Here is an 11,049-nt window from a genome sequence, read left to right on the forward strand (position 1 = left end):
CTACTAAACAGTCCTATGTTTCATAGATATTCTGTCAATATTGCTTGTGTTCTACCTGATGTATATTGTAGATGATGTTCAATGTCAAATAACATGCTTTGTGCAGCAATTATGCTGTAACGATGTTCATTTTACTGCCCCAAACTTCAAGTGTACAAACAAACTTGTCTCTTAGTTTGTGCAGTCAAATTGTACTGGCTACCAGCTATTGAGAAACATTATTAGTTTTATGCGTTTTTCCCGTTTCAGTTTGAGAGCCAGCTCACTACACTCTGAGCTCAGGGATATTGAGGATGTTGAAGTAACAGGCGATGACGTACTGTAGTCTTACTGCAGGAGAAAAATCAATTGTAGAGCTGGTTTTATAAGATAAAATGTCATTTCACCCTGTTACTAGCATCTAACTTTTTTCATTGGAACTGTAGTAAAGGTATTTTATGTCAATGTCATTAATATATCATGTTTTGTTGTCAATTGATCATGCCTTAACTGATTCTCCTTCTTCTTTCAGCTGCTCTCGTTAGGGGTCACCACAGTGGATCATTGGTCCGCATATTTGATTTGGCACAGTTTTTATGTTGGACGCCCTTCCTGATGCAGTCGTCCACAATTTTATCTGTGCTTGGGACCATCACCGGGAGTGCACTGTCTTGTGCAACCCCAGTGGCTGGGGTTGGTTCCCTGCCACAGTGGTGAGAGCGCCGAGGCCTAACCACTAGTCCTCCAGGGTCCTCATGCCTTAAATGATTATAATAACAAATTCATATCCTGTCTGGTTCTACTGCTGAGTGGCTTCCACCCAAAATACATGAGCGCATCACACTTATCAGTATAATAGTATAGATCATGTGGTGATTTTTTTTATTATATTCCCCCCCACCAGTGTTATTAATGTCTCCTTATCCCACAGCAGACTCCCATATTTTTTATCAACACTCGTAAAATTGCTTTAGCTTCTGATTTGCTTAACATAACACTTTTTCATAACATTTTTCAGCAATGCTTATTCTGAGGGCCTGTTTTGCCAGTTTATCTGCACATTCTTTACCTTGTATCCAAACATTGTGCTGGTGCCCAAAGGAAACTCTCAGATATTCCTAAATTGTCACAAGCTCAGCAGAAAAGACTGAGAATTTGTCTACAAATGTAAGTAAAACACTTGTTCATGATTTCATTAGAGAAGCATGCCCATCAAAACAACTCATTTGGTTACCTCTTTCTCTTTCTCTTTGTCCTGCAGAGATGAGAAATAAGAAAAAGACTGAAAACAGCAGAAGAACGGGCCATGTGTGTTTAAATAGAACATTTATATGAATAAATAATTTATATAATTGTCTGTCTTTTACTACTGCTATAGTAAAGAAACGATTAACTCAAATAATGCTTTAGTGACTTGAATTAAATTTGTTACTGGATTCCAATCCAGTGAAAGATTATAAAGCACATTGTGGTCCAATACTAATAACAGTCATTAAAACACCTGGAATTATGTTTCATAAATACGTATCAAAGTATGAATGTACGTTTCAAATACAATTATCTAAATGCTTAATGCTAAGAAGAAGAACTGATTAATTACTCAAATTACTCAAATTACCCAAAGCAAATTGTTTAAAATGGGTTTCACAGATACAGACACCTGTTCACAATGTACCTTGGATAGCACTGATAATTACTACCACGCTATCTGGGCTTGCCAACCAGTTTACTCATTTTGGGTAGCAGTGACAGAGAAACTCTCCATTATTTTGAGCTGTAGAATCCCCCCCCCCAAATCTCCATTACTCTGTCTGCTTGGTAATACTACACAAGCTAACTCTCTCCTATTTCAATACAGAAACCCACTCCTTATCTCTCTAACTATCGCCAAGAAAACAATACTTGTAAACTGGAAATCTAAAAAATCTTTTAATCAGGGGTGCCCTGTGCAATTGTATAATAATCTGGTTGGTTGATTGGGTGGTGGTGGTGGTGTGGTGTGTTGGGTCTGGCTGATGCGGTCTGGAGCCTTGGGCTGTGTTCATATGCAATGCCGGAGGGGGCTGGGGTGGGGTATGATCTCTGTGGCCTTGGTCGCGGCGTGGGTGTTGGATGGGTCATATGTGGTCTACTATTGTGACCCATTGACCTCAAGTTTGGGGTACTATGATCCTGACCAGCTTGGTCAATCTCTCACAATGGTATTTTAGCATGCAGCCTCCCCACTTGTTGGCCACTATGTAAAACCCTGGAGGAGTGTTTCCTTTTATTATGTGGGATGTCACGTTGACATGTCTGGCACTGGTGGTTCATACCACGAGTGTGCCTGTGGGGTCTGCCCTTTCCCTCCACTTTCTGGTGTTTGGTGTGGCCGTTGGGTGGGGATCTTGATCTGTGTCCTCGTGACCCGGTGCTCTGTGCTGATCCCACATGACTGGCTGACTGGATAACCCCAAGTTATGTATGTATATGAATGTGTATGTATCTGTGTGTATATATGTCCCCACATAAAATAAATAAATAAATAAATAAATAAAAGAAGAACTGATTAAATTAGAACAATTGACAGCTATCACTTTTACTATATCAAAGTTTAATGTTATTAGAATTTAGTGTGAATAATGTTTGCTGTAGCTAACACATCATCACAGATTCCTTCTCAGCAATTTCCTTTTGCTGGGTCTGAGATTCCTTTTCATTTTCTGAGCTATCTTGAATTTCATCTTCCTCAGAACGTTCATCCCTGGCACCCAGGCATGTTGTGGGGGATGGCATATGAAGCAACCACTGTTTGTACAAAGACAGGGTCCAGTTCCAAAGCCTGCAAGAAACATAGTCAATTAAAGTTATTAATTAATTTATTTGAAATAAACAAAAGTCAGAGTAGTTACTGCTTACACAGTTTCATAACTTACATAGGCAAGTTGCAACGCAGCACGTTCATCTTCCTGCGTTCACTTTTATTTAATGTTAATCATTGAATCATATTTAAGATCAATACATGGCACGTTTCTGAATATTTTTTTAGACACAGATCTGACTTGCATCAAACACAGCAGATAGGCTTCCCGTTATGATCAGTGTTTCAGCACTGTGAAATGTGAGCACTTGCGCTGTACAGTGAGACATACAGATGCTACTCTACAGGTCTGCTGTGAATTCTTGATAGTGTGAAAATGTTGAGTAGTAGGTACTACGGGCCATTTCGGTATTAATTTTAAGTTCACCAAATATGACCCGTGGACTTGAGCTTGACACATGTTTCATACAATTGTGTGCTTCCAAATTTCTGGCAACAATTTGGGGAAGGACCACATATAGTTGTGATGATCAGGTGTTCACATACTTTAGGCCATAAAGTGTATTTGACAGCTTATAATGCTGCTTATTTAAACAGCTTCCCAGGTCATCGCAGCTAAATGCTGTTAAGGTGACATTCTAACTTGACTGTAAATGTTTAACTTGTATATCATTTTTTCCTTCAGAATTTAGATTAGAAGTTTTTCAATACTATTGAAAAACAAGGGTAATTGTGTTAACTACAATGTTTGAGAAGTAAAGATTGAGTATCAGATGAGTATGAGTATCAGACTGCAAAAAAAAAATTATGCATTTATTTACTCTGTAATAATGTACAGTGTATCATTTAATCATAGTAAATTCAAATTTCTGTATTCTCTCTAGCTGATAATCCATACAGTCATCCTACTGCTATTTCTGAAAGAAAATGTAAAATGGATGCCCTAAGGTTTCTGATTGTTAGTAATTATTTTTTGGAGTGTCTCTATGTATGTGAATAAATGATATTCTTGTATGTGATTTATTTTTACCATAAGATTTAGATCAAACAATGTTTCTTTAGTTTCTGTGTTCAATGTTTCTCTCTCTCTCTCTTTCTCTCCGGAAAATCTGCTGTCAGCCAGAATCAGACCCATGACTAAATGTTTGGTTACAAATCAAAAGTAAACATGCTGACTGTCTCTTGGTTAACAAATCATGAGCGTCTCTTGGTTAACAAATCAAACTTTGCTGAGATTGCAAAAATATGTCCACATTTGATTCAAATTTTTTTTTTTTTTTTGAGTGTATACAAATTCAGATCATTTAGTTAACTTCTTCAATTCTGCACAGGTAAAATAACATGAAACCTAGGCTCATTTTACATTACAAACCTATGTAGAGAATTTATTTATTTTTAATTTATTTTTAACAAAATTTTACACTTGTTTTTCAGGGTAAAATAAGATACATATGGACTACATGCTGTAACTGCTAATGCATTCCTATTTGTTCGTAATGTTTCATACAGTTTTATACAGATGTTTCAGTTAACTGTGTGGAATTATACCTACATTATTCAATTCAATTCAAATTTATTTGTATAGCACTTTTAACTATGGACATTGTCATAAAGCAGCTTTACAGAAATAAATGGATTCAAAAAATATATTGTAAATGTGTGAATTTATCCCTAATGAGCAAGCCAGAGGCGACGGTGGCAAGGAAAACCTCCCTGAGACAATATGAGGAAGAAACCTTGAGAGGAGCCAGACTCAAAAGGGAACCCAAATAACATGACTCTTAATCCTCATCTGGGTGCAACGGATAGTGCAATTATAAGTAAATCCCTTCTATAACTGTGTACTATATGGACAAATAGTGCAATTGTGCAACCAGTAAATTCATCACAGTTTTCACAAGAAGTCCAGATTGTTACACCTATCCACTGTTCACTGATGGAGTCATGAGTATGAAGGTGTTCCTGGCAACTGCAGCCCCAAAGCCACCATAGCAATCGCAGTCCCAAGCCATCAAAGTGCAACTCCCCTTATCTCCATTGCACCAATCTAGAGTAAAAGTCAAACCCTAGAAAAGGTCAAAGTGACATTCTGATGATCAACAGTTCACTCATGTGGTGCATGTTATATTATACATAAAAATAAAAACTTTGCCAAAAAAAAAATAAATCCAGCACATGTTCAAATAAATAACATTTAATATTTGGTTCAAATGATTGCACTATTTATTTATTTATTTATTTATTAAGTGTACAGCATATTTCAGCATTCATTCAAAATGCAGTATGGTCTGTTAAGTCTGTACCAGGAAAGGCTTACTGATTTCAGTGAGAACTACCTTTATATTCTGTCATGGACATCATGTAATTCTAGCGACTGATCACAGTCAGATCAGTATTAGGGATATATTGTGGTGAGTGCCAGAATTTCAGCTAAATTCATTATATAATGTTTGCTAACTCATTATATAATGTTTGCAAACTCATTATCTAATGTTTGAAATCCTCAAATCAATATTCCCTTTTTAAATTTCACAATCATATTGACACAGTATAAATACTGAACTTTTACTTGATCAGGAAAAACCCCAAAGCACAAAACTGCCAAGTATCGAGTTTTTCAACTAAAAAGGCAGCATGCGACTCACCATTTTATACTGTATGGTTCTCATATAGATAAAAGATAGATATCTCATATAGATATATCATATAGTCCCTATAGTATAGTAAAAGTTTTTAAAAATTCTGTGCACACTAGTCCAAACAGACACATTAGCAATTATTTACAGGTTTAACCCATTAAACTCCCAGGAGTTTCCTCACTCTTATAACTTCTTATAGTCCCATAAGTTTTACAGATATTGCTGAATAATAAGTTATGACTTTAAGTGAGGAATGTAAGTGTTGGCCTGCTGAAAGATCTTGGGAATTTAAAGGGTTAAATGGTCACACGCAATGTCCCTTGAGGTGAATGAACTCTCAAACATATTTAAGGACGTGCTGATCTCTGACACTGTGTCACTCAGCAATAAGGGATCAGTGTACCTGTCTTGGTTGTGTATGAATGCTCTCTGAGCTGAAGATATGACTTTTTTAAAACTATTAGGTTTCGTTTATGCAGTGGCACAAGTTCTAATGCCATGCCTTCCTCCAGTTCCTTTGTCCAGTGAAGTCCTGTCTACTGACCAGGTAAGAAACATTGTCTTTTCTCAACATTTAATCAGATTATAGCATGATAACGTGAGTGCATACTGAAAACTCTCGTAAGAGTTCAATTATGTATTTTATGCTACATCGGTTTTGAGAGATAATGGCAAACACACCAAGTGGGTGGCTAAGGGGAAAGTCCCCTTATATTGCTTGACCTTATAGACTTCAATTGTAAGATTAAAAGATATCTTTAGCTATCATAATTGGCATTAGCCGTAGATCTTATATTTGTTCTTCAAGACAGCTGTGTGATATTTCCAGTTAATTTCAGGCCTCATTGTATTTGTATATACACACCATATTGATGATTTTTATGTTCTTTCCAATCCAGTATTTAGGAAAGTGGTATTACATTGGAGTGGCTTCGTGGAAAGATGAGGACATTGAAAGCTATAAGTCAGTGGATAATTCAGTTGTGGAACTGAAGAAAGGTGAAAACAACACTCTGATTATGGCTGGAGCATTGCATCAGTGAGTAACAAACATTTAAGCCACTTTTAACAATGATCAATAGCATAAGTAACTACTACTAAGGACTTTACCAAATAATTATCCTTTTTATAAAGCCTATGAATCATTCATGCACTGGTGCAAAAATGTGGCTTATTTGTGTAAAAATGTTTGGCAAGAGGTGGTGGCTGATTGCTTAAGGTTCTGAGCTAGTGACCAAAAGGTCATGAGGTCAAATACCAGCACAATCATTTGAGACAGACCATTAACTCTCAGGAGGAGTAAATCATAAAGTATTACCCAAACAAATAAATGTAATGTATACATTTCACAAATGCGATTGGCCATTCTCTGTAGTATATGGCTTGAATTGAACACCCAAATAGCTACAAGACACTACAATGCACAGTGTGATGGGTTTGTTTACTCTGATGCTCCTGGATCATTATTTTTAAGTTTAATTTCTTCACCATATAGTGAACAAACAATCGGCTACACCAGGCTGTCACTGAAAGAAACTATGTTATTGCAGGGAGGATCAGTGTATCAACATGGCCTGGACATACCATATTCACCCAGATAGGGATCCAGTCATGACAGAGGGTTTGGGTAAGATTTTAGATGCATTTACAGTATATCAAGCAGAATCAGTGAGGGATCTTTGCATTTGTATTTGTCTGATAGAGTTTCATTGCTTGAAACTGTCTTCTCACTGTTATTCTATTCATCCACTTACAGCAGAAAATCTTGGAGTGTTCTTGGATGGAGAATGGATAAAATGCCCCACCTGTCTGATTGTTGCCAAGTTTCATCGCAGCAACAGCTTTTTAAGAGTCATGTTATTTGGTCAGTCAGTTTTAACAGTTCAGATTTAAGTTACTTATATTTTCTTACAAACATCTTGGTATTTCAGATGTTACCCTAGTAGTTTTAGCTGTTAGATCTGAATAAAAATAATATTCTAGTCCATCATTATGAAGCTGGTGATACATATTTTATACATAATGATTGTGGCTTTTGTATGTTTATATGCAAATCAATGTATCAAATTTTGCATGCAAGGATTAAAACACTCTTGGTTTGTCTTTACAGACCGTAACGAGAAAACGTCAGATGACTTGGTGAAAAATTTTAAGTCAAAAATGGGATGCTTGTTGATCAATAGGTTTTTAATATCTCCACGGACAAAAGGTACGTGAAAATTTCCTTTTATTATAACTGTTATTGTTCCTTATTGTTTCTAAGTTCCGCTGGTGTTTCCGACGTAAATCAGTGCAGATTACAGAGAATAGAGAAATGCAACTATTCAGAAAAATGCCAGTACAATGTCATGTACTAATGCCATCCCTAAATGTTAAATGAACATTCCTGTGTCTGTCTAAATATCTGTCTCATGTTCCAGACTTCTGTGAACTAGAAGGAACTGAATGAGCAGGTAATGAGATCGTCTGAGAGCAGCTGCATGTTTGATCCTACCTAAAAATTGATTTATTCAGCGTTGTTTTCAGCAATGTAGTAGCTATTCATATTAATATCCTAACTCAATTCTATTCTTTCACTGAAATAATAGTATTCAAGTAATATAATTTCAGAAAAATTATTAATACTTACATATATCAAAAAATAAAAAATCAATTTTAATATGATTATTAATATATTAAATATATATATATTTTTTAAAAATATACTTTCTATCTCTCCATATATATATATATATATATATATATATATATATATATATATATATATATATATATATATATATATACATTCCTCAGTGCTGACAACCCTTACTTTAATTATGGCTCACCTGTGATGAAGAGACTTCAGTATGTACAAGAAGAAGATCCCCTACAGGAAAACCTGAGCTGTCTACACTTAATTAATTTGACCATTTAGAGCTGCCAGATATATATGCCTTTGTACATCAGTCAAATAAAGTTTGTGATTTTGTAGTGATTAGACTTAAAGTTTTGTTTTTTCAGACCTTCTTTAATATGTACAATTTATGTAAATTGGTAAGCTCAATTTCATTTCAGGGCCATACTTCCAAGGTTTAGCATTCTACCTTATTTAATACTCTGGATTCACCTTATCAGCTAATTATAAATATACTTTCATGGGCTAAATAGATGAAGAAGATGAAAACTTGTGGCCCTCAAGGACTTTTGCTATAAAGAGTATATGTATACAATAACATTATATTCTGGTAATTCTCACTTAGGTTTGGATCAACTGAAAGTTTAGTAGTATTACATATGCCCAAAACGTGTGCCTAGATTAGTCTTAGTTTGGTATTCTTGTTTGGTATTCAGGGGAAGCACAGCATGTGTTTCCCCCGAATACCAAGATAAACAAGATAAAGATAAACAAAAAAGTTGTAACTCTTTGATTCAAACAAAAAAAAAACCACTAAAATTACGGGTCTGCCATCCGTTCTTCTGTGTAATTTGTACAGTGATTGAATGATGTATTCTTGGTCTGTCTAATAATGTAGTTTCCATGCACCTTCTCAATCTCTCAATCACTGCTAATGATGTGTTACAGGTGAGTCAGTGAAAATTGTCAGCCTATATGAAGATCAAATCTAGAGGGCATTTCACATTGTTTAATCACTTGACATCACTGTCACTGATAGGCTGCAGGAATCTACAGTCTGAACTAGAAAGAAATCAGCCTCAGCCTCATTTCTTTATACCATTCTTTGTCTTTATGACCATTGGTGGTGCTGTTGAGATTGGTGCCATAAAAAAATCCAAAATAATCAGCCTTAAACGTTTGTTAACAGCCTATGCTGACAAAACATAACAATATAACGCAAAGCTAAAAGTGGCTTATCTTACGCTTCAGACTCTACATCTATATCACACTGTCAAATCAGGTGTGTGAAAAAAAGTAGGCCAAAGACATAGCGGGGAAATTCAGCCAGCGTTTCATGATTGTGTAGGTAACCACAAGAGGAATGTCACTTTGCCTGCTCTGTGGACATGAATGGAAAAGCAATGCTGTTTTTAAAACATATAAATATAAAAAATAAATATAAAAAATATCAACGGTTATATGTTTCTCATTCCCTCTGTTTCGCTTTCTGTTTTCCCTCCCATACAAATGAAAACAGAAAGACATTTGCCTGCTCTCAGAGGCCAACATGGGAAAAAAATCTTACAGATCTGCAAAAAGAGTTTCCCACACAAACACTTTCTACCCACATGCTGATTTTTGTTTTCAGCCTTTCTCTGAATGTTGTTCTTCTTCCTTCTTGATAACTGCTGATTGTTTGGTCTTTGAAAGGCTTGGCTAGGGTATTATGTCTTTGTTTAGGTCTAAATAGTAAACGTGTTTGATTCATCTGGATGAAAATAAATTCATTTTAATTAATTAATTAATTAATTTAAAATTTATATTTGCCAAATATAAATCTTATAATTACACGCTCTTGAAAGAGTTTTGTATTTTACAATTGAAAATCGAAATCACACAGACAGAATGTGAGAAAAAGAGCACAACTAAGAAACCTGCCAGGTAACTGGACACCAAGAAGCACTTATATTAAATATATTTAATTTCAACTGCAGAAATATAAGTGATTTGTTGTTGTTTATGACTACTTTGGTGACCTTGTGAGTTCAGGGACAGCACCCCTCAGTGTATGCATATATTTATGTCTTGTGGGTGGGGTATGTTGCTGTGTTGGTGTCTCTGTGTCTTTGCAGGAAAGTACAAGTGGCTTACCCGGGGTTGTCCCACACATTGAACTACATTGAATTACTCTGTGACACCAAAAAAAAAAAAAAAAAAAAAACCACAGATATTAGCAGTATCACTCAACTGGAACACGGAAGTCCACTGCATTTCATTTTACATAAACACGTTGCATATATTTCTTTCTTTTCTCACAATCCAGCAAACAAGCTACTGATTTTAAATCAATGGCCTTGCTGTGCTGAGGTGTTTTTTTTTTTTTTTTCATAGAGTATAAATAAGGTTAGCACTCATCTATATACTCAGTCATGTTTATCTGTTTCAGTACAGCCGTAAATGTCTTAAACACTGGCCCCAATACTCACAGCATGAATAAATGTATTGCAAAAGTTTTAAACCTTGATGTGTCATTATATTATGTTTTGCCCACCTACTGGGAAATTCACTAATTCACGTTTACTAGCTACTTTTTCCCGGTCAGAGTCATGGTGGAGCCAGAGCCTATCTCAGGAACACTGGGTGGGGGGCAGGAATACACCCTGGGTGAGGTGCCAGTCCATCACAGGTCACCATGCACACACACATTCTTTCACACCTAGGGGCAATTTAGCACAGCCATGCCTACTGGCATGTTTTTGGGAGGTGGTCAGAAACCGGGCAACCCTGGAGGACATCCACATGGACACAGGGAGAACACCAGCGGAGACAGTAAGCCAAGCTCATGAACCCAGGAATCGTGGAGTCGGGATGTGTCAACGCTACCCACTGCACCACCATGCGCCTACTGAGAAATTGTCTAAATTATTAAATTCTATTGTTGTTTGCTCCTTAAACCCATTTCATCAGTGACAGAAACCAATGAATGTAATACAGATGCACTGAATCTAAAGCAGTCAAAAGATGCAGTATTT

At 36.0% G+C, this 11,049-nt stretch overlaps 1 protein-coding gene across 1 annotated transcript; it reads left to right on the forward strand.

Annotated features, from left to right (window-relative positions):
* Positions 1-5,780: 5,780 nt before the first annotated feature.
* apom (apolipoprotein M) lies at positions 5,781-8,395 on the forward strand. Its single transcript, XM_034310923.2, has 7 exons — positions 5,781-5,965; positions 6,318-6,457; positions 6,969-7,045; positions 7,175-7,282; positions 7,529-7,627; positions 7,839-7,871; positions 8,215-8,395. Exons 1-6 carry the CDS (start codon positions 5,861-5,863, stop codon positions 7,865-7,867), a joined length of 558 nt encoding a protein of 185 aa, XP_034166814.1. The 5' UTR covers positions 5,781-5,860; the 3' UTR covers positions 7,868-7,871; positions 8,215-8,395.
* Positions 8,396-11,049: the final 2,654 nt, after the last annotated feature.

The sequence above is a fragment of the Pangasianodon hypophthalmus genome, chromosome 14 (assembly GCF_027358585.1).
Source record: "Pangasianodon hypophthalmus isolate fPanHyp1 chromosome 14, fPanHyp1.pri, whole genome shotgun sequence".
Taxonomy (NCBI): domain Eukaryota; kingdom Metazoa; phylum Chordata; class Actinopteri; order Siluriformes; family Pangasiidae; genus Pangasianodon; species Pangasianodon hypophthalmus.